Source organism: Synchiropus splendidus, chromosome 9 (assembly GCF_027744825.2).
Source record: "Synchiropus splendidus isolate RoL2022-P1 chromosome 9, RoL_Sspl_1.0, whole genome shotgun sequence".
Lineage (NCBI taxonomy): Eukaryota > Metazoa > Chordata > Actinopteri > Syngnathiformes > Callionymidae > Synchiropus > Synchiropus splendidus.
Window position 1 is genome coordinate 23,540,173 of NC_071342.1, and position 27,729 is coordinate 23,567,901.

Sequence of the window (27,729 nt, forward strand, 5' to 3'; positions counted from 1 at the left end):
ACTGATGGAATAAACGTTCGAATGATGCAACCTGCATGAGCTCATCACTGAAGACTCTCAGTGACCCGCCACGACGGTCACCACCAAATTAGGTGACAAAAGAGGTCCTCCTCCACGATGACGCTAAGATGAGAAAATCCAAACTGAAATCCAGGAATGAACAATTTAACCTGCAGCAGAAACAGTTCACAACATCTTGTCTTCAGATCTTTACCAAACAACCGTTTTACCAAATTATGATGCGCACACCTCTAGTTTTGCTGACCAGAGTTTACAGATGGGCTTTCACCACAACCATCGGCACCAGGAAATGTCATCATCACAGGAAAACAACAGCAAAACAATGAAGTGAAAGTGGTGCAAGGGTCTGTGACATGGTTCTGGATCTCAGCAGAAATATGCTCTGCGATTCCATGAATCCAAATGCAAAGTGTAAAACAGCTTCTAAGTAAATGTTTCACTGAAAAACAGAGATCCTGTGGTGCAAAATATCCAGTCACGTGATCTGTGTGGTATCAATGTTAACTAGCTCCTCGGCTTCAACGTGAGAGAAGAAATGCCAAAACACTGCGCAACGGCTGGATATGCAAAAGCACACAGTGCTGTGGATGCGGCTATGCTAACCAGCATCCACAGCACTGTGTGACCCGAAGGGCTGCCATTGGTTCACTAATCATCACTGATATTCCTCTAAAATACTAGTGTCATTGCTGAGTTTTCACTATAATTACCTCTAGTGGAACAAAAAAGGAACCACAAAATCAAGCAGAACAAGACGGTTATTACATGATGATTATTTTTTATTATTTTTTATTTTTTTTAAATGGCCAGTGGGCTACTCCCTTGGCCTCTGCTGGCTACCTACTATGTTGGAGACCTCTGACCTGAACTATTTCAAGGTGCTGGAGTCCTAAATATAAAAAGAACTTAAACACTAAGAAGAGTCATAAATCAGACGCCATCAGCAGCTGCATGATCCCTTTCAATGTGTCACTCCGGACGATGCTCTCGTGTGGTAGGACAGTGCAGCTGCACACTCCAACACAGACCTGCATCTGTGCTGGGCCTTGTGTGACGGATGAAGAGGGGCCAGTGTGGTTGTAACTGAGTGTCCAAACCGCACCAACAGTACCACTGAGGATGCTGATGCCAACCCTCAGCTTGAGTTCATGTTTGTTGTCTTCGTATTTGCATGGAAATTATGTAATAACTCTGACCATTGAAGCTGAAGTTTCTGCGGTGATTTGACTGATTTGGCTGCTGATACCAGCAAGCAGTTGACCCACACGAGCCTGGCGCCTACGTCAAACACCAGGTTTCTGAACTGTGTTAGCGTAACACCCGACCGTGGGCCACTGCGGAGACTCAGCCGCTGCGGTCGCAGGTGAGCTGGTTGCCTCAGCCACTCAAGCATTTCTCCGCAGTAGTTTCCTTCTGCTAAGCCCTCAGCTCCTCCTGAATTTCCAGACTCTCGCCCCTCACTGAACATTTTTCTTGGACTTAACTTGTCGTATATCATCCGTTGGACAAGGTCATCCTGTGTGCGTCCTCGAGGTACAGTGCAGCGGGTCCAGTTTTACTCTCTCGGCTCGGAAAACAAAGGAGATTCTCTTCCACTGAGGTTTATACTTGGTATTTGGCAGAAAATAGCACTACTGTATTAGAACATATTAATAATTCAGTCTTTTTAATTCAGTGATTGACACCATTTAGTTTGAGGTACTGTCTTTTATCATCGTTATTTATAAACTGTCAGAAATGACTTAGAGAATAGCTGCCTCCTCAGCAACATCCACAACGCACTGACCAGCTGAAAAGGCGTGAGACAGTGAGTGTATTATGAACGCGCCTCCTGCATGTTACCCTCACTCATGTTTACAAAGGTATTTTTTACTGTGGTTTTCATAAAGGTGTTGATGTGTATGTTCACTGGAACAGGAAATGGTACAGATGCTATGAGAATGTCGTGTGTTGCCAAGTTTAAATGCCATCACTAAAAATACTCGGCTGGAATGTGGGAATTGGCAGCAGGCTTAGTTGCCGCTCTCGAGCGACTATTTTGAAACAAACTGAAACCGGACACTGGGTCTTTGGTTCATTTTGGATTTGAAATTCAACTGTTTTCCAAATAACTTCAGGGGAAGACTCATGGTTGCCTTTTGTTTGTTTGTGTCTTCTCATTATAGCGGTTATTTTCACGGTTTCCAAGTGTGGAACTGGATGTAATGCTCTCTCAAGTCTAAAGAATGCAACTGCGCTGCCACTTTATGTCAATATATGACTAAGCAAAATAGCTGCAGCAGGTTTATGTCAACAAAAGACTTCTGTAAACAAACAAACAAAACAGTAGCTTCAGGGAATGAGTAAAACAACAACTGTTAGCAAATCACATGAGCAGCTGCATGACACTCCATGTCACCTCAGGTCGCAGATGCTGTTGACCAAAGACACAGGGGACCGGCCTGTGGCACCTGGGACCATGAGTCAGGGGCGGTGACTTGAGTCCACAGCTTCCTTCCCCTGCCTCAATGTTGCTACGTAGACAGGAAACCAGCCGCCATACTCACAAAAACATCCCCAGAAAACAGACCAAAAAAAGGACGTACATATTTCAAACCAATTTCAATAATTCTCCAAACACAGTGGAGGTTCTGGGGGTCCTCACCCTGCCAGCACGGCTGTAATCACCACAGTAGTTATGGCCAAGTATTCTTCAACAGCTTTGCTTCCTTTCACTCACTGAGCTGAGTTAGTGTACATTAAAGACCAGACAAGGCCGGAACACAAGTGTGTGGAGCTTATTGCTCAGTCCAGTTTCCCTCCCGTACCTCGGATCCTGTTGACTTATGAGTGGCGACCTGGAAATCTGAACAGACTGAACTGTTGTCTTATCCTTATTTTCTTATGTCGCCTTTATGTCTAAAGTATTGTGTTATATACATACATACATGTGATTTTGACCTGAAAAGATCAATGATAATGTCGAATTCATACATTTACGTTGCTGTGCTGTGTTGACCAGAGTGTATTCACATGTGGTTGAACCGGACTGTTCCATCCTGTCCATCCAGGGAGAAAAGATGTTGTCACGGGAGGTTCTGGTCTGGATCGACCGCAGCCTCCTGCCAGAGGGAAGAGGGACAGACGGTCCATGACCAGGGTGAGAAGTTCGGCTCTGATTCCACCTGCACATCTCTGGGTCCTGGAGACATACAGGTCCTGAAGATGAGGTGGCAGGCTGCAACCAATCAATGCGCTGTAGTCTGACCTTATCCCAGGAGGTGGCGCTGCTGTGCCACATGGTGATAGAGAAGGTGAGGATAGACTCAAGGATGGCTGTGTAGAACCTGGTGGAAGATCACTCAACTATGGAGTGACTTCTTATGGTGACCACCTCAGAGCAGAGTAACACAACAAGGCCATGATCAACTTTGCATCTAAAACAATTAAAAACAGCTCAATAAAAACAGCAGCAGCTGCTATCAGCAATTCATTCACCACGGTTTGACTCGTCCCATGAGGAGATCTTTGATGCCGAGCATTGAACACTGCGGAGACTCCTTTAGTGAGGCAAACAAAACCAGAGAAAAAAACTTTTCCTTTCACTCTTTTTCCCACTATCAATAAGAATCACAGGTTTTCACCCTCCATTCTTTCACCAAGGTCACATCTCACAGAATCCAACCAGTGGCGCGAGTGTCCAGCTCAAGGCTGCAGCTAATCTATGTGCGAACTTGGGAGGAAATGAGCAGAGTTCCTCCTGACAGAGGTCACACTTCCCGCTCTAATTTGGAATGGAAGGCCTTTGTTGTGCAAAAAGTCCAATGAAAATATCAAGACCACCATCCTTGACCTCACACTCAAACAAGTACAAAGACGTTGAGATAAATAAGTGGCCTGTCATGAGATTTTCTATAAACAGAGTCAGGGAAAGGCAGGGTTTCCCTTTCGAAGGAGATGGATGCTCCGGATCAGCAGGTAGGGCAGGACATTCACATTCCCAGAAGAGCATGAAAGTCCATCCAGTGTAAAGAGTCTGTCTTTGTGCCCACGTCGGTTTGCACCAGACACTTGTCGAGCTGAAATCCAGATGTTTTGCTGTCTGAGAATTTGGACTAAAATAATCATCAGTATCAAGGGTCCAGCATCGATCAGATGTTGGAGAAATATTGCTTATTGTTTTTGCCACAAAAAACAGAGACGATTCAGAATACTTCCGGGGGTCCACATCGCCTGCACATGTGCAGCCCAAACAGAAGTGTTGTCTTCATTCTGCAAGACTTCATTATACAAAGTGTTGTGATTAAAAACGCTCAAATCCAATTCCATCCCGTCTGAAATATGGCGGGGGACAATCCCTCTGTGCCTGGGGGTAAAGTCCAAGGTTGTCCTTCAGGTGTTTTTCCCATCAGCCCGAGTACCCTTCAGGCCCAGACTCTCTTAGATTGACTGACTGGCCAAAACATCCCCTGCAGTACTCCAGACGGCGAGGCTTGGAAAGCCATCTGAAGCTGCCGGCATCTGCTGCAGAGCTTCTGTACTTACGTAGAACTCGACACCTGATCACATCTTGTGGATTCCTACCATTAAAGGGGATTCGACATCCTGCTGTGTCCCGGGGGTCTTGGCCCTGCTGTCACGATACACTCCTGCAGATCTGGGGAAGAGATTGACTCCAGATCACAAGCGGGGACCTTGTTGGAGCCCAAAATAGGATCAGAGCCGTGTACGGAGCAAAGAGTAGAGGAATGTCGAGAGACGAATGAGATGCATGCATCTATACGGCACCATGATCATAGTCGAGCTATGTGGAAGGAATATCTTCACATCATCATCATCATCTTCATCATCATCCACATCATGTTAGCTAGCCGTCAAGCTTCTTTCTAACTTATTCATCTACAAAGCCTTGAGTTCCAACCTTCCCCAGGACACTCTGCTCAGAAACAAAACCACCATCGTGTCATCCATTGAAAATGAATATAGACCAGTGGGACAAGGTTGATATCATCAACCACTGAATATCACCACCATCACACAGCAACACACAGCCAATATAACCAGGTGTGTCAGTACAGAGACAGGCCATGGTGAATACCACTTGATCTGAAGCAAGAAACCCAGGGAAGCCCAAACCCTGTCAGTGGTTCAGGTGTTGTCAAGTGAATCATCATTAGTTAAAAAAAAAAAAAAAGATAAAAAATCTAATTTAATAATGAATATTTTGTGCGTATTTTGAGCTGCAAACTGAGAGTCAAGGCAGCAGTATTTATCACTAAGCAAACAATCTTGCCTTATAACAACAATGACACAACATAACAACAAGTATAGTTACACCAGTAGTTATGCTAGTTCAACAACATTAGACAACAAATATAAACGCCGCGGAACTATATTATTATAACTCCAGATACTAGTTTAAAAACACAACATACAACAAGGGTCCAACAGCGCCATCTACTGGGTAAACGTCAAGCTAACTTGTCAGACAAATGTCGACCGATAAATATTATTTCCATCTCTTATCGCTGTTTTTAAAATGTATTTGATTTTAAATTCGTATTACAAATTCTGCACTCGTGATGTCAAGTTATTCACCGACGTATCTGTAACTGTCACTTGTAAAGTCATTTTTTTAAGGGCCGTCAAATGACGTGGTGGAGTCCCTTCACATTTTCACATCCGACGAACAGCTCTCTCTGTACACACTGATCATCATTTTTTCCCACTTTATATTGTTTTGATTTCTCATTCACCAGTGTCTGTGTGATAATTACGTTATTGGCTCACTCTGCATGGGCGTCTTTGTGACTGATCATGACCACAACTCGAGACGATATAACATATTCATCTTATACTGCAGTTTGAGAGGAACCACTGGTGACGAAGATTCCACCGCCGAAGCCGCAATGGAACCACGATGGAGCCGTTGCCCCTGGCAACGCCATCCATGGAGATGCGTGTATGAGCTGCCAGCCGTGGCCGATCAGCGCAGTTATGCTGTTGTGACAGCGGGACCCGGGAGGTCTCTGGAAAGGTTCGTAACCAGTGACCTGGACGCTGATTCCTCAACGTCGGCGATTCTCGGAGAAGAGAAAATGCCTGGTTCCCCACATAATCCCAACGGTGTCTCGCTGTAAATCGCATCTGGAGCTTTCCATTTGGAGGCGTCTGGGGCAGCTCATAACAAGTTTAAACATTTAAACTCACAACTGCCATGAAGATAAAAATGTATCCAGGTTCATTTACGTCAAAGCTTCACCCAGCTGCCTCTTTTACTTTGAAAATCTCAGCGGATGTTCTATCTCTCCTCACGCCCCGACGCTTGATAAACAATGACGGAGCGCTCCTGTTTCCCGATGGTTGGGTAAATGCTGCCCATCTTTCCGGTTATAGCAGCATCACCTGCTCCATCAGCATCACGACGCTGACCGACAGATCGAGCCATGGCCTCCGTCTTACATGACGAGTCGATCGGAGCGGGAGGCTCGATGCTGCAGCGGCAAAAGAGCAAAGCCCGGCGGCGGAAGCGAAAGGATATGTTCGGGATCCAGATGTGCTTTGCGGGGGCGCTGCTGGGAGCCGTCAGTGGGCTCCAGACTTTGGCTCAGAAAGCAGGTGAGGAGGACATTACCATGGCCACCATTACATATACATACACACACACACACATATATACATACGTGTGTATATATATATATATATATATATATATATATATATATATATATATATATATATATATATATATATATATATATATATATATATATATATATATATATATATATATATATATATATATATATACACACACACGATGTAACATAATGTAACATAGCAGAGTATTTTGGGGGGTGGCACCCCTCCACTTGTCTTGACTCAGTGCTTGTAATTGTATAGAATAATACATAGTTGTTACGTACTAAACCACATCAATATATTTTCGATATTTTAATATTTTAATATTATCTTTAAACTTGTCCCCCACCATTGTCATAACTTATGTAATCACAACATTTGGCTGAAGCTAAGATCCGAAAAATAGCGCAGATTGAGACATGCAGTTTTTGAACGAACCCTGTGGTCGTCCTTCTGTATTGTCTCTAGACCATTTCTGGTGTTTAGGAGGGTTGTGTTGAGCCATACTTCAATCTAGATTTTCCTCTTTGATAGCAGCTCTGATGTCACAGTTAAGATTTAGGAGGTGAGCGGTGTCAGTGGGGGTTTAAAGCCGGATTAGTTACATGTAAACATCTTTGTGGGCTTACATTACATATGTTTACAAGATTCTGTGGAGAGCCGTGTTTAAATAGCAGTTAATAGTTGGTCAACAAACAGTTTTTTGATTCCAGGCATTTGTGTTTTTCATATGTACTTATGAAATCAGATTCGATCATAGATTTGTTGCGTGTGAAGCACAGACTAGCTCATATTTCAGCCGTTGATGTGATGACGCATACTACACCTGATAGTTGATGGATATATCCATGATAAACATGATCAGAAAAACAAAAACAAACTCCCTTTCTTCTGTACCAAAGAGAAAATGGTACCTTAAGATCCCAGTTATAGTTTTCCATTTGTCAACAGCGTATCTTTACATGTCAATGAGGAACGATCAGGGTTAGCGTTCGAGTGTTGACCGCTCATCTCCACACAGCAAGATGATACATGATATGTCCCTCAAGTTAGCTAAGATCGATTTCATTTGTGCCTCAATACAGAAAGTTTACAGTCAGAACTGGAGCAGAGAACTGTGCTGAAGGAAGAGTAGAATCAAAACAAGCAATATTTACTGATGTAAACACATGCATTTAAAGCAGCCAAAAATGTTCTTCTGAGGGAGAGGAGGCTACTAAATGAGGGTCTGAAGGCAGTGTAGAAGTCTTATCCTCTGTGTGGCTCATCTGTCTGTCACCTCCTTGATGGAGTTCAGTGACAGACTTCATCACTTGGTCCAGTCACCTCCTGATGCTCCCTCATAAATACAGTCCAAAGGCCACAGTAGAGTCACCACTGTGTCAAAGTCTGGAGTAAAACTATCAAGTGAACGATTTGCTTACTCAGCACACAGCCTTTTTCAACCCCTGCCAGTGGGAGTGGACCATATACTGTCATTTTAAAGGCTGCTATGAGCTGAAGAATCCAGAGAAGTGTGTCCCATGTTTTATCTTTCTCAGCTGGCCTGCTTTACCTTGATTTTAACGGGATGAGTACTTTTCCTTTAATCATAACAAATGTTTCCCTCCATCCACTCCATCCACTCCGAGGAGGGACAGACTGCTGGCAGGACTTTTTGGGAAGCAATATCATCGTGAGTTCTGCACAGTAAACTGGAGGATCCCCCTCCCCCTAACTCTTGACACATGTGCCGCGACATGCCATGGACTCTTCATCTCCATCTGTCCTTGTTTCCCTCAGCCTCCCTCATCCGTTGCCTCTGTGATTAAGCCCAGGTTTTAATGCCAGGAGGACATGCTCCCGAAGCCTTTGTCATCCAGCTGCGGTGACCCCAAAGAAGCGCTAGTGTTGATGGTATGGAGAAGCCACTAATGGCTGTTTGCTATAGCTGGTATACAGCATTAGTGTCTTCATGATCTTATTACATAACTTCAAGCTCTGCACCCTCTCGCATGATAACAGAAGGGGGTAGGGGGAGGCAGAGAGTCTGCACTGGCAGAGCCACAGGCCCTTGCATCACAGCATCTCACTGAGACAAAAAGTCAAACAGACAAGCGCACATGCAGGCATGATGGGGGGTGGGGGGGATTCACATGAACCATCACGCGCTGAGCCATGTCTGCAAGGACCCTAACACAGCAGTCCTGAGTGGCCCACACATTAGTGAGATGAACATCAGGAGCCTTTTGTCTTGCTGGCTTTTTACGGCTGGATTAGGTGTGTTCAACTCCTCATCAGCTGCAGAAAGCCTCATGTTGAGGATATCATCAACCATCTGCTGTGACATGAGCTTTGTGCTCAGCATTTGGTTCATAAAAATGCAGGATTACCACTTGATGTTATGATATAGAATCCTTAACTGCATCATTGTTCCCGCCAGTTAAGACGTATATCCTTACTATTAAGGGATAAACGCTTCTGTATGGGTTAAGCTGACTATGACGATGACAATGTTGTGTTAGAGCACCAGCAGTTTGTCGGCTCTTGGACCACTTTATTTGCAACTTCTCGCCCCACAGATGTTGCTTTTTGTATTGCTCCCTTGTCTGAAAACAAAGTTTGACAGACCGGCAATCTTGTGGAAGGAAGGGGACCAGACTATGGAGTCAATCTTACATGTCTAGTCCGGTGGTCAGGCACCTTTAAAAAAAGTATATGTATACTAAACACAACAAATTGGAAAGGTAAGACCAACAAATTTAGAGTGAGCTTTTTACAGCGATAGTTAAATTCCCCGTGCACCAGGTCGATCGCACGAGATGATGTTAATTGGTAGCGAACAACACTGAAAGATCATGTGAAACGGTGACGATCAACAGTACGTCGTCAGTGACTAGAGTACAACATATCCTACCAGTACTGCTATTAATAACATGGCGTATGGCAGAGCAGCATTGGTCCCATCACCCTCAAACAGTTCCCATGATGCATTTGCAGTCCAGTCAACCAATCGCAGTGGTTGTCAGCTACAACATGGTCGGTCAGCTGAGCAGCGCAGCGCTCCGGAGAATTGGGAAGAAGAAGTCGGAATACATATGGACCAAAACAGCACATTTTTGCACTTAAATGTCAATAAAACGCCTGTACCTTCCTTGTTCTGATGTGAGACTTCAATTGGGGCAGCTTGAAGCTTGTTTGCCCTAAGTATAGTGATCAACGACTGTGATTGGTTGACTGGGCTGCAGAGCATCATGGGAATTTACCGTAACCTGGCTTGCTGTTGAGAGTGACTGCACCTGACGCGCTGCACCATGACAAAGTGGTCTAATGGAATAGTTGGGTGCAAGTCAGGGAAATTGCTGTTAGCTGTGATGATATTTCAGTTTTCTGATGTCTTAGAGCCATTTCTTGAGCCACAATTTCGTTGAGCGAGCTGAGCTGTAGGTTCCCGACCCGCAACTTATCATTAGCAGGTGAGTTGTTCCACCGCGGTCAAGCCCGCACCCAGTCGGGTGCCAGAATTCAATCTTGCGCGTTTATGCTGGTAGTTACGGTAAAGCCGTCTCCAGCAGCGTCTTCGGGGAAAACTTCAAAATAAAAGCACGAAGATGGATTATAAAGTACAATTCCGTCCTTTTTGTGAATAGTGGCTGCAATCAAACTCATATACACTCATACACACATAGTAGAGGACCTGATGGAGACATACAGGAGGTTTTATGGCATTTGATCGTGTACTTACAGAATAAAAGCCTTTGATTTCATATGGCTCATAATTTATATTGTGTTATTATGCTCTTCCTGGGCGGAGTTTTACTTGGGCTGCAGTCAAACCCATATGGACTCACAGTAGAGGTCCTGATAAAGACACACAGGAAGTTTCATGGCATTCTATTGTGGTTCCTGAGTAGGTCACTTACTCGTCCCTGTGTCACAGGTAACTTTGTGATAAAGCGTGAAGCAGATACGATGATCAAATTCAAGTCGGGTTTCAGATTTCAATTGAAGGTGAAGCATGCATGACTTTCTCAGCAAATATTTACCTCACACAGTGGTCAGGTGAGATGTGCTGGCTGGATAGAAGCACCGTCCCGGGCAGTGTTTGCGCTATGCTCTCAGCTCAGGTATGATACATGAGTGCAGAACACCACGTTCACCTGCTCAGACACTGACCGAGATCATTAGGCATCAGGGCTGAGGTTCGTTAGCGCAGGTACGTCGTGTTTCTTTCGCTGGAAGCTCAGGTGAGTAATGATTGTTGAGCTTTGTGGTGGGAGCATCACCCAATTCTGTCAGGACTCCGGGATATTCAGGCGGCGAGGTGAAACCCAGGGGACTCCTGATGGATGGAGACTGGGACAGCTGTGCTGCTTGTTCCGCTTTACCATCAAACACAGCACCAAGGTGGGGCAACTAGAAGAAACCACCTCCCAGGGGATCATTCTAATGCGGACAGAAACATCACACAGGCGAAGCCAGGCTGGAGGTGTGTGGCTAAGATTTTAGCTGAAGACTGGACCGCTGATCTGCACACAGCCACTCACAAAACTCAGGAAATATTTACTATAATTATACAAGATATATATAGCATGTTTATCTACTGCTGTGTGAGTGAGTGTGGGTGCTGCAACCCTGCGATGGGTTATGGTGAGAAAGAGCTTAGTCAAAAGCCAAGGTCTCTAAGCCGATGCTTGAGGTTTACTTTTTGCTCTTCCGCCACGAAAGCTGCTTAAGCAACTCTCTGCTCAGAAAATGGTGAGTGCTGAGTCAGCAAAACAGATGAAAGTCGGTTGAAAACTGAAGCCAGAGCACTTGAGTCTCAACTCTCTGCCTGTGTGAAGTTGTCTTCCTGTGATGAGCAGGGGGCCGCTGGAAGGAAAGCATGGGCGCGGGAAGGAATCTGACACAGTAAAAAGGTGATTCGTGGTTCTTCTCATATGGTGATGTGGATTTTTATATCTTCCTCTGGCGCGCCATCAGTGGGAAACATGAATGACAGCCATGTCATCAACTGTGTGGAGAGTAGGGCTGCAACCATTAGTTGATGTCATCGATTACATCGGCAACAAAATTTCGTCAAAATCTGTGCATCGATGCGCCATGTTGCTGTTGGTGTACACACACGCGGGCAGGATGGCTATCGAGTGCTGGTTGTTATTGAGAAGCAGTGAGAAATTAACACATTCTCTGGAATCATTAAGATATGTTAATTTATGTTCCTTGACTGAGGTCCAACTCCAACAGGCCTCCGCGTCACCACTTCCGACTGACCGCCTCAGTCACAGTCACGGAGGAGTTTGGCGACGGGTCGTAGTGTTCAAAAGTGTGGCTTAGTTTTGTTTGTGAAGATGACGCCTCTGAAAGATGAGCAAACCCCTTCGACACCATGGTAGAATAATGAAAGAGTGTTCCGTGTGTGGTCTGTGACTGCGAGCATGTCGGTTAGCACGGCGCTAACTTGTAAGTCGAAGATGTAGTGAAGTGTCTCTCTCCTCCTAATAATAACCAGAACTGAACTAGGGAGCTACACTGAACACATCGTTTCAGATTATCATTCAAGTAAGATCTTTTGATGTGGATGTTGAGCAGATATTTTATTTGTATAGTGATGATTTTTCTCAAGGACCAGTGAAGACCTCAGCAGGGTTAATACATGTTCCAATGTCATTATTTTTATGTATTTGTTTAATAATGTATCGTATCTGAGTGTCACAGTGAGATGATTTAAGCAACTTTAGGTTAAACAGAAATTCAAAACAGGCTCAAATAAAAAACAAACAAAGCTAAAAGCGGTTAGTCGACTAATATAAAAAAATAATTAATAGATTAGTTGACAACAAAAAGAATTGTTAGTTGCAGCCCTGGTGGAGAGGGTTACTTCTACATCGAATGGTTCTCATCTCCTCTTATCTGTTCAAGGGTATCTTAGCGCCAGCTCAGTAGAGATGGAGGACGTGAGATGGGAGCGCCGTCGCCTCCTTCAAGACGTCAACAGCAACAGGTCCATGCTCTTCTTGGAGCCCGAGAGGAACTGCACCGAACCAGGTCAGTGAACAACCTTTATTTCCAAATATAGTCTGGCTGCTACGGTTATGTTTACGTCTGTTTATTGTGTGGTCGGACCTGCATTTGTTTGTCAGATCAAAGGAAGGGTTGGAACGTAGCAGGAAGCGTCACCAGTGGCAGATGGAAGCTTTAAATGATCTCAATGTCAACAGCAGTCTGTTGAAAGGGATCAGGTTTGGGTGTGAAGGATGTGATCAATATGACATCATCAGACCTGACGTGATTAGCATTCCATGTGACTGCACACGACTCTTGCGTGACAGCACTTTGTTGCGGGATTTGAGTGTCAGGAGCAGGTCTTCTCACTGGGTGTGTGCTATAGCATGCTGGTGCAGAATAAAGTAAAGGCCATCTGTCAAGCGCGCTCTGTCTTTTATGCTGCTCTTAAACCATCAAGGTCTCCTCACATCCTTTTAATGATGCCTCGGATTTGGAGGATTCTCTTTTTCCTCAGTGAGTCCATCTGTGTCAGAGCCTTATATAATGCTTGTGAGATTATGTAAGCTGGGTGTGTGTGCGTGCGTCTGTGCGCATGGTTTGGTATGTAAACTAATGAGGAGGTGCATCATTCGTTCTGCTTTTGGAATGAAGGTGAATTCCTCCCCCCCAGAGTCGATGATGTGTGATGTCACTCAGGTCAGGGGTCATGCAGCGTTCAGAACAGTCAAGTGAGCGTGTGTCCACGTGTGTTTATGAGTGACGTCGTCAAACACTTTATATCATGAAGGTCCAGGAGATTGTGAGCCGCGCTCAAGATGCCGTCCAGGATGAGACAGCACATAATTCATGACTCATCTTTCATTCATTTTCTTCCTCTTGTTGTGCTCGAGAGGGATGTGGGGAGAAGATGCAGGTTCACTGAACACCTTAAGATGGATTCCAACCTGGCGTCTTCCTCCAATGATGCTGCAGCACTGACCACTCCTCCGCACTGCTGCTTGTACTGTTTTCACAAATGATCCGTAGCTGTACAGGAAGCCCCTGTGCAGAAGGACGAGCACACAACTGCACGACTGAGTTTGGAGTTAGTGCCCGGGACGACCCCCTTCTGTAGAAGCAGTTGAACATTCCAATTTGTTGTTGTGAGCCACATCATTTGTGTTCAGTTTTGCTCTGAAAGGCTGCTGGTTGCTGTCGCCCATTCTTATTGTTGCTCGCTTTCAGTTTGCATAAGTGATCGCTCAATGGCAAAATGATCTACCTTGTGTGTGTGGGGGTTTTTTTATATGGCCTTGTGGGGACCAATGCCTGACCAAACACTGTCCTTGTGGTGAAGTGATGTCTTTGTGGGGACCTTTTGCCGGTCCCCACAGGTCCAAACCTCAATTTGAGGATGAAGACTTCAAAGTAATGAGGTGATTATAATTGGGTTTCAGTTTGGTTCTGAGTCCTGGTTCAGGTGAGCCATGTGTTTTGGATGGTTAGGATTAGGGTGAGAGGCTGGGGAAAGGGTGATGGCAATGCGAAACCTCACAATGTCCCCACAGGGATAGCAATACAAACGTGTGTGTGCATGTGTATAAAGCCTGATCTGGGAGGCAAAACGTTACTGTCCCTCCAGAGTTCGGAACTGGTTGTGTGAGAGTCAGAACCATCAGGAGTCAGTGAGTCCAAATCCAGGTTCAAATTCAGCACCAATTCAGTGCTGCTAATTCTCTGTCTTTGTTTAAGACTGTCAGCCAATTTATGTGACGGGGTTTGTAAACATAAAGATTGGAACATGAAGAATCAGCAACGAAGCATTTTTCCTCTGAACAATGTTCATGTGTGAACTGCATCACACACCTGTACCCTTTTTCAGCTTCATAATTCAAGTGTTTTCAGTTGATTACTACCTGCTTTGAAAACGTACAGACTGAATTTGTCTGTGTTTTGGGTCGGCCTCGCTCAGTCACGAAACCACGTGACACTGAATGTTACCTCCTTGCCAGAACGAGGCGTCCTCGCAAGCAGACCATGACATTGCTCTGATCAGAGCTCCAGGACAAACCCTTTTTTTTCTTCTTCATATGACTCATAGTGTCATTTGAATATGAGAGTAGATATTTCTCATTGAACTAAGAAACATTTTCTTATGGTAAGCAAACACACAGTACATAAAACATTTTCATCTTTGTCATGTTCAGACTCGGTCATGTGCAGGGTTCAATTGATCATCATTTCAGTTTGTAGTTAAGAAATCAACCCAATTTGTTTCTATTTGACTGACAAAATTGTTTTGATTTTATCGTGACCTGCGAAGGCTCTCTTTAACACACCGAAACTCTTTTTGCTGCGCTCATCTACATATTACGCAAGATCTTTGTGTTTTGCTGGCAGCTATCTGTTTTCCTCTATAACACCAAACAGGATTAGCAGGCCATGAGAGAACAATGTCATTACTGCAGACTGCTGTGAATAACAGCCTCCTTAATCCCAAATCATGACAGATGCTCATATACGACTGATTCTTTTAGACGTGGAAACATTTGTCTTTCGAGCGCTTAGCAAAAGCTTTGCTGCACAAGCGCTGAGGTCGTCATGCAATCATGGAGCATCAGTGCAGCCTATGTGGCAAAGGTCAGAGAAAGACATTTGGATTATGCGTCTGGAAAATGTATGCTTTCAACCCCCTCGTGTAAAAAGGTGAATTGTCTGTGGCTGTGTTGGTGGCGTTCTGACTTACCTGGCTTCCCACTTGATTGGCTCAAATCTTATCATCTCAGTTCTTTCAGTTAAAACCATTCACTTCTCAGCCAAATCCCATCTCCTGCTGCGGTGTCCCTCAGGGTTCTGTCCTCGGTCCAATTCTCTTTATCATCTAGCTCCTCCCCCTTGGCCACACTTTCCGTAAATTCAACATCCAATTTACAATACAGCAGAAAGTTTTATTTATTTATTTATTTTTTCATTCTGATCACATGAAGGTTGGAAGGTGAATAATGCATTACTGGTTTGGTTAGCAAGAAGAATACCGTGCCATGGTTCCATCCTCAGAGAGACAACTGTGGTCGTTGGGGATGTGACGAGACACGGAAGTGGTATGGCAGATGATAACTCATGCTTTTAATGAAGGGAGTGGGAGAAGTGCAAGTGAGAGCACGCCAAGACAGAGAGGTACTCTGGAGGGTTCTGAATGGTGTGGTTTGACCGGGGATGGCACTGGGGTCAGGGACAGGCTTTTAGCTCAGAGGATGTCTGGGCGTCTGCAACACATGATAAAAAATGGACTCCAGACTCTCGACCGTAGTTTGGCTGCCAGATTCGGCTGGTGTATGGCGGGATCTGGCCGCCAAGCTACAGTCAAGAATCAGGCGTCCATTTTTTCATGTTTTGCAGACGCCCAGACATCCTGCGAGCTAAAAGCCTGTCCCTGACGCCCTCCTTGGTAAAAGCCTGGGTAGGAGAGGATGAACATGGCATCACGAAGCAAAGTCATTTGACATGTTCTTTTGCCAAAGATGAGGCGTGTTGAACAACATGGATTCCTTAAATGTGGACATGGGTGCGGAGGTGCAGAAGAGAACCTTTTCATGGAACCTTTGGTCTTGGCAATATTAATAATGACCAAAATGTGACCGCAAAGATCAGGTCAATAATGAGTCCAACAGCCATATGCTCTTCATCATCATCATTTCTAACTTACAAACATGCAATGTTGAGTCTTGGATTTCTGGGAAATATTTGAGCTCCAATTTTATGCATCTGTTTAGACACAGATGAAGCTTGAATCATTGTATAATCTCCGTGTGCACATCTGCGTATGTGTGTGTTTCGGGCCACGTAGGGCAGACTAAAGCTGGAGCTGTCAGACTCTAAGCTCTGAGCAGCTGAGAGAGAATGTCATGAGACACACACACACACGCACTCAAACACACACAAGTTCTTACACAGGAAAGCAAGGAGAGATAAACAAAGCAACCCAGAACAGGCACTGCACCGAGGGGAAGCCATTTTTAGCTCCAACCTTTATATGCAACCCAATGTTAGATAAGTCACCTGATTGTTGCACTGCGTCTAAAACGTCGCATTCTCTGCCGTATAGGTAAAACGTACACTCAGTTACTCATTATTACTTGTTATTATTATCAACCCACAGTTCTCATCTTTGACTCGGACATGGTTATATGATACTGCTACCATTGACGCCAATGTCAAACAATAAACCTGTCTGATGGTTTTGACTGATTTTGTTCTACTGTGATCATGAAACTGTATTGTGGGGTTGATGGAACAATGGGAGGCCACTAGATGGCGCTCTAGGTTCAGAAATGATGTGAGGCTTCACTGATTTTTTTTTTTCTTTTCAAGTTCAAACATTTTACAGCAGACAGTGCCATCTGGTGGCCTCTGAAAACCAGGACACTGTTTCATGAAACCTCAACTACCCATCACTACAACTGTGTCCATTCAAGGCAGGACAGGAGCCAGTTGACTTTGACAGCACCATGGACCACACTTGACAATTCCACAACCAATCAAGTCAACAACAGTCATAACCAAAAAAAAAAAATTAAGATTATTATTATAGCTAGGTCAGCGCTTAGCTTCACCACATAAAACCCATCATATGGTTAAATGTACAGAAGTTCACTTGTGAGTGACTGTGGTCAAGGAAAAATAGACATCTGGTTGTCTTCTCAACATTGCACCTAGCTTCGAATGTTTATTTAAATCTCCCCTGATACACTGGAATTACATTACTCACAAGAAAGCTGATCCAGTTCAGTGATTCGTTAGTTTGTTGTCTTTTAAACACTCAGCTTTTCTGGGCTGTGCTCATTGTTGCTGGTCATTTAGCTGACGTTGTTATTCAAAATCGACATGTGGTGTGGAGACTACTCGTCCGAGGACCAACCTCCCCGAGATTCAACCCAACAGCTTCCTTATCTACAGTTACTGTTGCTACCTCCAGAGGCGTGTCTGGATCAAGACTGTGTAAACCAGCCTGTACCTTCACCTGCTGTGGATGGTGATTTGTTACTGTCGTTCTATTTTCATATATTTGCACAATAATCTCATATCATTGTGAACGCTTCCTTTATTTTTATAAACACTTGCTGCCTAAGAGAGTCTGGCTGGATGAAGCCTAACCCGGATCACTCTGCGGTGCGTTAGTTTCCTTCCACAGACTAAAACGTGCTTCATGTTTTCTCTTTGTGCGATTCTTCTGCAGCAATCCATGAGTTCCCCAGGGATTATTTCACGAACCAGGAGCGTATGGATGGTGCTGTGGGCCTGCATGTCCTCTGCGTAAGTGTCATGTTATATGTCTGAAAACACAGTGGTCAGGTTTGTAAAACCACAAGAAAAGGTTAACAAGGTTTGACCTCCGAGACTTTTTCCTGTTTATGAAGTTTGACCTCTTATTTCCATGTGTGCTGTGTGTCGTCTTTGTGACTCTTCGATTGTCAGGTTTAATTTGCTGACGAGGTGTTTTTGCTCCGGCAGGCCGTCTATATGTTTTATGCTCTTGCTTTGGTGTGTGACGACTATTTTGTCCCATCGCTGGACAAGATCTGCGAGGTAATTACAGCATCATAGAATTCCAAACTCTGTTTCTGCGAGCAATTAATGCAATCCTTCTCTTTTGCCTGTTGTCTCCCTGTGTCCTCCATCGACCTCAGCGTCTTCACTTGAGCGAGGACGTGGCAGGAGCGACCTTCATGGCGGCCGGTAGTTCAGCCCCTGAACTCTTCACTTCTGTCATAGGTGAGAGTGACCGCTCAGGACGGACATCATTCTGTGGTGGAGATAGTAATGTCACATGTCTGTAATAAAGAGCTACCATTCAACCCAACGATTCGTTCCACAGGAGTGTTTGTCACCAAAGGGGATGTCGGCATCGGCACCATCGTGGGGTCAGCAGTTTTCAACATCCTCTGCATTATTGGAGCTTGTGGAATCTTCGCCGTGCAGGTAATGAACAAACACATTTCCATCTCACTTCTAAGTACAAAAACCTCCAAATACTACATACTGAGCTGCTGAAGAGGAATGATTTGATCTTTCATGCCTCAGCAGCAGCGATGGGTAGTTGAGGTTTCATGAAACAGTGTCCTGATTTTCAGAGGCCACCAGATGGCACTGTCTGCTGTAAAATGTTGGACTTGAACTTGAACAACTAACTCATCATAACCTCACCTCATTTCTAAACCAAGAGAAAATGAGGACACAGTTTCATGAAACCTCATCAACCCTTCAGTGCTCTGCACTTCTCAGCACTCGCATGTTACACCTCCGTTGTACGGTTTTATGAACAGCCGAAGTGATAGTAATTCACCATAAATAATCCAGAACTGCGAGGATAGCATGGTTATATATTGAATCCATGTTAGTTTCTATCAGTAGATTAGCCATTGTTTAAAGGACTTCTGTCTCACTGATATATGTCTTCCAGACCATCCATTTGTCCTGCTGGCCTCTGATCAGAGACTCTGCCTACTACACCCTGTCTATTTGTGCTCTTATAGTGGTGAGTTTGATGATGCTTGTGCATGTAGAAGTGAAGCTACATTCATGGAGACTGGAGTGTCTGAAACGTTGTTTGTGTATATGTGTGTGCTGATAATCTCTACCTGATGGTGGTGGTGATGATGTTTATAAAAATGAAATTAATGAAAACATTACTATTGATGCTTGCAAAACAAAATTTCATGTTTTCCATTCCACGTCACAGTTCGGGTCCGAATAATCTGCTGTCCCCACAGTCGAAATCACTGAACAGGTCGCCCATGGCTCATGTTTTCAAAGTTGATTATGGGGACAAATTCACTCTTTCAACACCCCAGACCTAAGGATTATCTCATACATTGATCTGGCATTTACCACACTTAGTAGGGAAGGAGTGAAATCAGTAGAAAAAAAGCCCTATCAGATACCATACTAACTTCGGCCGTAGTTGATGAGTGACTGACCATTTTTCTCAAGAAAGAATCATACACACAACTGTTATTTGAGTGTAATGGTTTGGATAGTGCTGTGTTTCACATCTGCAGTGAACCCTCACGATGAACATTAACAATATACTTTTCCACTCAGTCAAAACAAGGTCTAAAACAACGGGGCTTTTATGTGTTAAAATGTCTGACCTACCATGAACTATCCTTCAGAGGATTTACTGAAATAACTGTAAACAAAGGGAATCCACGTTTGCACGAATGTAGCAATCTGCATGTCCTCTGACACATTTTGTCTCTTCTGTCATTACAGTTTATATATGACGAACAGGTGGTTTGGTGAGTTTTCTTACCTCTGACATTCCTTGAGATGAAGTCACAGTGTTTGTTAACTCCTGTTTGATCCTGTATCTAAGGTGGGAGGCGCTGACACTCATTCTCATGTACTTCGTCTACATTCTGATCATGAAGTAAGAGTGCCCGACCTGGTGGCCGCATGGTGTCGGCGTCCGTGGTTTTAATCCTTCCCTGGTCTTCTTCAGACTCAACTCTTATGTGGTACGGTTTCTGGAGAGGAGGAAGAAAAACTCAGCCAATTTAAGAACCAAAACATCTCATAATGCTGAGCTGGAAGATGGCTGCGACGCCACTGCTGTTCTGCTGAAGAAAGGTAAGTCACCAGCTGCACACCCTTCAGAAGAAACCTCACTGCTGCTGTTCTTACTTGGCCCAGTATCCCCGCACATGCCCAGGACCCTTCAGTCACACCTGCTCTTTAAGTCATTTCCAAGTCTTTGCAAGTTATCCTCAAGTTCAGTAACACAAAGCCCCCATGGGACAAAAGTTTCCTCCACAAAACATTACACCACGCTACAATACGGCGAACGACCTTCTCTATTTGGTCTCCACTGGTGACCAGAAGCTCCTCACGTTTGTGCAAGGTGAATCATGTGTGAATTGTGAGGGGTATTTTGCATCCATCCATTTTCCATTTCTCATCTGAAGTTAGGACGCGGGGGCAGCAGCCACAGTAGAGAGGCCCAGAGTCCTCGCTGTATATGTGGCAGCAGGAGGAGGAGTGTGAAAGCCTGCATGAGTCTGAGTCATGTCTCTCCAGGAACCCAACACAGGAGCCCCTCCGTGTTGATGGTGGATGAGCTGCTTTCAGCATATCCGCACCAGCTGACCTTTTCTGAAGCTGGCATGAGAATCATGATCACCAACCACTTCTCTCCTCGGACCCGTCTCACCATGGCCTCCAGAATGCTCATTAATGAGGTAGCAGGATATGAATAGCACCTGACTGCTGCCTGTCTTGGACCGCGCTCCTCACCGCGTGTGTGTGTGTGTGGCTCCCCCCAGAGGCAGCGTCTCATACAGTCACGGATTTGGACCAACGGTGAGTCCGAGGTCCCAGCGAAAGACGGCGGGAGAAGAGGGACCGAGAACGGAGCGGAGAGGGGAAACAAGAATTGCCAGGATCACCTGGATGGAGGAAATGAGACAGAAAATGAAGATACGATGAACAACGACATGGACGAAGATGAGGATGAAGAAGACAGCGAGGGACCTTTCGTGCCCTTTCAGTGCCCAGGTACTGAGGAGAGTTGACTATGGGATTACTTTTCACGTCTAATTTGGTTTTGACCTTTGTATTCAAAAATAGCGCAATGACCTCTTAGTACTTCATAGATATACACATGAGGGTACTTTCCCTCCTGTCCTCCCTGAAGAAGACATTGATGCTCTTTGGATGGCACTTCATGTCTCTGTTTTTAGTTGCTGTGGTTTGTCTTGCAGACCATAACCAGAGTATTGTGTGTGTTGTAGCTGGTGTGTGCAGCAAACTGAAGTGGCTCCTGGCCTGGCCCGTGTGTCTCCTGTTGTACTACACCGTCCCCAACTGCTCCACGCCACGGTGGGAGAACTGGTTCATGCTGTCCTTTGTTGCCTCCACTCTGTGGATCGCCGCCTTCTCCTACATCATGGTCTGGATGGTGAGAGGCAAGAGAAAACACCGGGGCAAACATGCTGGTCCGTAAGGTGCCGCGTCACGGGGCAGGCTCGGGTAGGCGGGTAGAAACACACGGCAGCCTGACTGCCTCTCCTTTTATCAAGTATGTACACACACATACAGGTTTGTCACACCATCTTTGTGAAGACCGATCATTGCCATGACCCTTTCCCCAGCCTCTCACCCTAAACCTAACCGTCCAAAACACATGGCTCACCTGAACCAGGACTCAGAACCAGACTGGAACCTAACTATAATGAGGGAGCTATTTTTTATGTGAGGCTTTAACTTGTGGGGCTGACAATGGAGTGTTTTCCCCAAAATTGGACCTCACTAGGATAGAGATGCCTAAACACACACAGACCCACACACCCACACCAAGTTAGGGCAGTGTTTTTCAAGTGGTGTGCTGTGCCAAGGAGATCACTTGGATTCTGTCACATTCTTTCTATACACTATAGATCTATGCTGATGCGCAGCTTCGTCCGTCACTGGCAACTGATCTGCGTTTCGTGCTCCTCTTCCAACACACTCACAGCAAAGACACTGGTAAAATCCGCAAACTTGACCACACACCTTCACAACAGAACGGTGGAGTGGTCCTTCTTGGACCCGCAACGCCAAAGACTGTCTGCACCACAGAGCTAACGGCTAACATGACGTCTCACTTTAAAACTTTATTGACACTCGGAAACTATCAAAGGTTTGCTACGTAATTTAAACATTAGCTATAAACTAAATGCAGAACCAAAGAAATTTGCTCCAACGTGACAAGAGAAAGAATCATTGTTGTTGTGAAGCTGAGGCAAAGGATGTAAAAGATTTGTCTGGAAATGACCCAAACTAGAATAATGTTATTTGGCCTAAATTCTCAGATTTGTTTTTCCTTTAGGAGGAACACTGACTAGAAACATGCAAAAACAAACAAACCGAAACAGTTATTTCAAACAAATAAATAAATCTTGATGTATTTTGCCATATTGTCCAGCCCCTTCTGGAGACATCTTGCAACAGATGCACTTTCTGCACTTTTGTTTCTGCAAATAACATGTCGAAATAGCTGAGAGTCAGTAGCTAAATATTCTCACAAATTAAAAGGGATTTTCTACAGGATTTTCAACTGAGCGCAGAAATGACTACGGAACGTTCTCCTCACTGTTGTCCTCTTGCTCTTCCCAGGTGACAGTGATCGGCTTCACACTCGGAATACCAGACGTGATCATGGGCATCACATTCTTGGCAGCTGGTACCAGTGTGCCTGACTGCATGGCCAGTCTCATCGTGGCACGACAGGGTGAGCTGACACACACTGGGACTGGGAAAGGGCAGGTGACTTTTCCGACCCGCCTACGTTCAGATAGACAGCGTGGTGATTCCGCTTTCATCTGTGCTTATTCTGGTGCCATCATCAAATATTTAAGTCGTCCGTGCCAGCTCACGTAGGATGAAAAAAGGCGACCGCATCTGTTCATCAGCCCCAGTCGACATTTCAAAGTTAATACCTTGGTAGAAGAGGTAGATGTTTTCAAGTTAAAGTTATGATCTGAGTCCCTAAAGGCATGGGATAATCCTGTCTGCTTCCAGAAATGAGAATTGGCGATGCATTTAGGTGTTATGGAAGTCTTTGCTTTTTGAACCTATTCCTTCTATTTCATCCTGATCTTCATTGATAGTATGTGTTTGCTTCCCCCTTGTCTTTACTGCTGGTGCTCCCAGCTGGGATCCACCCAGAGAGCAGCGTGTCAATCATTGGAAATGTCAAAAGCCACCTCCAACTTATTTGGGAAGAGTTAAGGGAGTGCTTCCTGAAATGTCTTGGTTCTGCTGCTGTTGCAGGAATGGGGGACATGGCGGTCTCCAACTCCATCGGCAGTAACGTGTTTGACATCTTGGTGGGGCTCGGCCTTCCATGGGCGCTGAAGACACTGGCTATCAACTACGGCTCAGTCGTAAGTGTCACAGCTGCTGCAAGGCCACTTCGCGCCTGTGAGGACCAGTACTCTCGTTCAAACGCCTGTTGCAGTAGGGGATCGTAACAAGATCACACGCCGTGTTAGTTAGCTTCTGATATTTATGAATTTTTCAAATGAAAAGTCTTTTTTGTTGGACAAAAAGTTGCACTTCTTCCTGCATGATGGAAATTGAACTAGACATACATAAATATTCATGTACAATTCTATGTTCTGCCTCAGTCTGTGTGTGAGGGCTTTAGAAGTCCTTCAGAAAAGCGTCGCACAAGAGCAAAGAAGCTGAATTTTAAGGTTATAGCTAATAGCTCCACTGCCAGAACGTTACTGGTCTCACCTTAGATGTTACATCTGGTAGTGACATGATTTTTGTTTCCCTTGCAGGTCAGATTAAACAGCAAAGGACTGATTTTCTCTGTTGGACTGCTGCTGGCTTCTGTGTTTCTGACGGTGAGTGACACCCGCCAAACACCAATGGCTCGATTCTTGATTTTTGCCAAGGCTAGTACATTTTCCCAATATTCTAAATGGATCATTGAAATGTTGAGTTCATGTGTGTTGTGGTTTTAAAGTTGCTTCGTAATGTAACCAGGCAGGATGGAGTCATCGGAGAAAAGTGTCAGGTGTGATGTGTGACAAAAGGGTGTCGGCGAGGATGAAAGGGAAAGTGTCCAAAAGGGTGGTGAGGCCAGCAATGTTGTATGGCTGCAAATAACGTGTTGAAATAGCCGAGAGTCAGTTGCTAAATATTTTCACAAATTAAAAGGGATTTTCTACAGGACTTTAGATTAAGCAAAATTGTGCTTCGCTTCCTTTGGTGAGACTTGGATCCTTTCAATGAACCATGTGGCTTAAAACAGGTTGAAAAACACTGGATTTAATTTTACATGTAGTTTCAGGGACATTTTTATCAACAATGACCAATAACTTGATAAAATCTTCCCTTAAATGACATTCACAGCAGATAGAAAACATGTGATTCATGTGAGCCACTAATCGTGAGTGAACTCAGTTTGAATCTAAGAAAGTGCTGATGATGTTTCCGTGTGTCCAGGTTATGGGGGTTCATCTGAATCGGTGGATGTTGGACAGACGCCTGGGTCTGATGTGTCTCCTCCTCTACGTCATCTTTCTGTGCTTCTCCTGCCTCATCGAGTACAACATCTTCATCTTTGTCAACCTGCCGACATGCCAGGACGAGTGAGACTCGCTGCTCGACACGACGCTCGCCTGTTCATCACTCTCCTGCTCCCTGTGTCTGTTCCAACTTCCATCAGAGGATGGATTCAGGAAGGCGTTGCCTTGTGATGGGAAGCATCACATCAGCATGTGTAAAGAGGACTTGTTTTTTATGGTTTGAGGTCACTTGTTGACAAACCCAGAAGCAGACTGTCAGTGTTGTGCGAGACGTGTGTAGACTTTAGACATATCTGGGGAGTAGAGCTCTTCACGGTGAGCCACCTGAAGCGCAGCCAAGCACACTTTTGACGTGGTTATTTTGTAAATGTACACACACACACACAGGGGTGTACTTTTTGATGACAATGTACACGTAGCTTCTATGTTTCGTGTTTCAACAACAAGAGATGAGATCTCCTTCTACATACGTTTATGATCTCATTCATGCAGTACGCACAAGACTCCTCTGGAGGTCGCCAAACATCCAGATTTTTCTGTTCCTCTAAATAGACCGAAACTATCAGCAAAATAGAGTATATAAGCACGACGAGAAAATAGAGGTAGACTTTCTTTCATTTGTAAATGTTGGTCAGCTTAACTGTATGGTGTGTGTGAGTGTGTGTGTGTGTGTCTGTCAAGATTTTGCTGCGCACAGTGGTGTCCGTTTTCTGAAGAGTGTGTTTACTATTTGAGTGAATCTCATGTGGCGAGAGACAGAAAATAAAATATGAAACTGTATTTTACGCAACAAAGAATTAGCAAAGAAAGGAAAGATGGAGCTGTAACTCTCAGGATAGACGACAAGTGCATGTTAGTAGGTCCAACTTTTGGAAACATTAGTCACTTTTTCTGAGGTAAAAGCTGGAAAAAAAAAAAGTTTCAGTTTATAAAGGTTAGAAGCTTCAAGATGGCCAGTTGCATTCAAGTATTTGTGACACCTTTAACTGCTAGAGTGGCTCGTGTTGATGTGTCCCCCACCTTTGACCATATTGTGAGAAGAGTGTTGGTGGTGATGGAGGGGAACCAAAACGTAGCAGAATCTAATGGACATTCTTCTGTAACTATCCTGTGTCGTCCATGACTGAGCCGTGGTCCATCGGCCAGCAATAACCGTCTCAGACAATCATCCCGTCCACACTGCATGGGGACCACTGGGTATACAGAGGGAATCGTGTCGGCAATAAGTAGCGCCATCACCGTCCGCACGCAAGGCAATAATATGGGTCCAAAGATCAATCTGTGAAATCATTTTTTTTTTTTTTTTCTTAAGTTATTTAAAAATAATCCCAATTTGTTTAGGGGTTTTCATTGTTTCACCTGGTGGGAGTGATACACAATCAGATCTTTTTGGCTGGAGGGAAACTAGTTCAAATCTGGTTTATATAGTAGTTCAGCATGACCCAACCCAACTGGTGTTCATCCTTTCACAGATGAACAGTGTTGGCACTGACCTTTCTCTCACGTTTTAGTCGCAAGCTTAAGGAGCCCTGTGCTGCTTCTCCAACATATGGAAAATGTTGTCGTGCATGATGTGAAAAGTGCCACATCACGACGTGGCTTTTTTTTATTGCCATTTTAACCTTTATTCCATTGTGAATCTCACAAACCATTGGCTCTCAGAGCGACAACCACGACTGCTTCTCAGCAATAACCTGGGTTCAACGTCATGTTTTTAAATGGTTCAGTTCTTGTTGTAACAGATGGAGACAGAATCTTCAATGTAGCTGTTTCACATGAAGCTGAGTAACGTGGGAGAGCTAGAGAAGTCTGACAGCTGACTGTCACTCACAAGGCGGTCAGCGTGGTCAGGGATGCAACTTCAAAATCCCATTGTAATTACATGTCTAAGATATAACTGTCATTTTCTCCTGTACATGGCTCAAGAATCATCGATATGAGTTGATGGCAGGATCTGACCCTTCAAAACAAAGTCTCTCTTTTTGTCTCTTCTTTTCGTCTCTTGAGCTCATAAACTACTCTGTTTTTATACGTCCTACACTTTTATGAGTATAAAAACAATTGATTGTACGATTGAGTTTCAAGGACTCCAGAGAAAACCAGCAGCACTTCTGGTAAAATTATTTCTTGATTTATTTTTCTTTCCTTTTTAATGCCTTATTTATTTTCAGTAACTTTAAAAAAATATATATATATATATTTCCTTAACTTATGTTTCCTTTTCAAATTGAGGAGTTTGTCAGTACTGGGGCGTGGTGGGATTCAGGTTGTTCTGGAGACATTTCCAGTGTTTCACACACCAAAGACTCTGAACAGACATTTGTGTTTTTCCCCCCGTAATTGTATCAATGGAGTACAAAAAGGTGCACTGTGCTGAGGCGAAGTTGCAAGTCCAAGAAAATTCGACATACATGTTTTGAAGCAATCCAAAATTATTTGTGATATTCACATGGAACTGTAAGATACGTCTGTAAATAGTGAAGTATTTATACATATTTTTGTCTGTATAGTTGTTAAATATGGCAGAGACTTTAGACTACTTTGTTGACCTTTACGTGTTTGACCATGTTGTCCTGTTTACACACAGAGAGGCGTCTATCACAGGAGCAGTCCGTGCAGGGGAGGAAAGAGACATATCAGGACGTTTGATACACGTTTTTCACTTTTATCTCTGTGCACAGAAACGTACTGAAGCTGACTGACCACCTAGTGGTGTTTCCACTCTCATCATAAGAACCCTTTTGCTAAGTCAGCATTAATAAAATTGTCTCCAGTAAATACAAGATTGAGTCCTGTGTTACCTCTTTTCACAAAGTTTCAACATGGTGTAAACGTTATACTGTATAAGGAAAGAGTTTGACTACTCCTGGTTTCAGCAACTACTTTTCAGTGCTGCCCGTTATCACAGTATATGCTGGGAATACAATGATGTAATGTTGGAGCTGAAAAGATCAAGCTCCGGGTGGGTGGAATTCCTCCATAGCACCTTCAAGCTACCGGTGACAGGTACAGTATGTCCGCCTTCATGGTCACCAGTGGCACC

General features: G+C 44.4%; 1 protein-coding gene across 2 annotated transcripts; it reads left to right on the forward strand.

Moving 5' to 3' along the window:
* The first annotated feature begins 6,327 nt into the window (after positions 1-6,327).
* slc24a3 (solute carrier family 24 member 3) lies at positions 6,328-27,483 on the forward strand. Of its 2 annotated transcripts, none has more exons than XM_053875170.1 (17): positions 6,328-6,618; positions 12,544-12,669; positions 17,846-17,922; positions 18,121-18,195; positions 18,297-18,381; positions 18,485-18,588; positions 19,070-19,144; positions 19,882-19,907; positions 19,985-20,038; positions 20,111-20,238; positions 20,686-20,846; positions 20,931-21,162; positions 21,399-21,565; positions 22,762-22,876; positions 23,419-23,531; positions 23,934-23,999; positions 24,604-27,483. In XM_053875170.1, exons 1-17 carry the CDS (start codon positions 6,447-6,449, stop codon positions 24,751-24,753), a joined length of 1,926 nt encoding a protein of 641 aa, XP_053731145.1. In that variant the 5' UTR covers positions 6,328-6,446; the 3' UTR covers positions 24,754-27,483. The 2 variants fall into 2 exon arrangements, with proteins under 2 accessions (XP_053731145.1, XP_053731146.1); XM_053875171.1 differs by lacking the exon at positions 6,328-6,618 and adding an exon at positions 8,906-11,540.
* Positions 27,484-27,729: the final 246 nt, after the last annotated feature.

Excerpts from the sequence above, each read along its gene's own strand:
- slc24a3 (XM_053875170.1), top strand. The coding sequence starts at position 6,447 with ATGGCCTCCGTCTTACATGACGAGTCGATCGGAGCGGGAGGCTCGATG. Across the intron at positions 6,619-12,543 it reads GACTTTGGCTCAGAAAGCAG|GGTATCTTAGCGCCAGCTCA; the intron begins GTGAGGAGGACA and ends TATCTGTTCAAG. Across the intron at positions 20,239-20,685 it reads TGCTGTTCTGCTGAAGAAAG|GAACCCAACACAGGAGCCCC; the intron begins GTAAGTCACCAG and ends ATGTCTCTCCAG.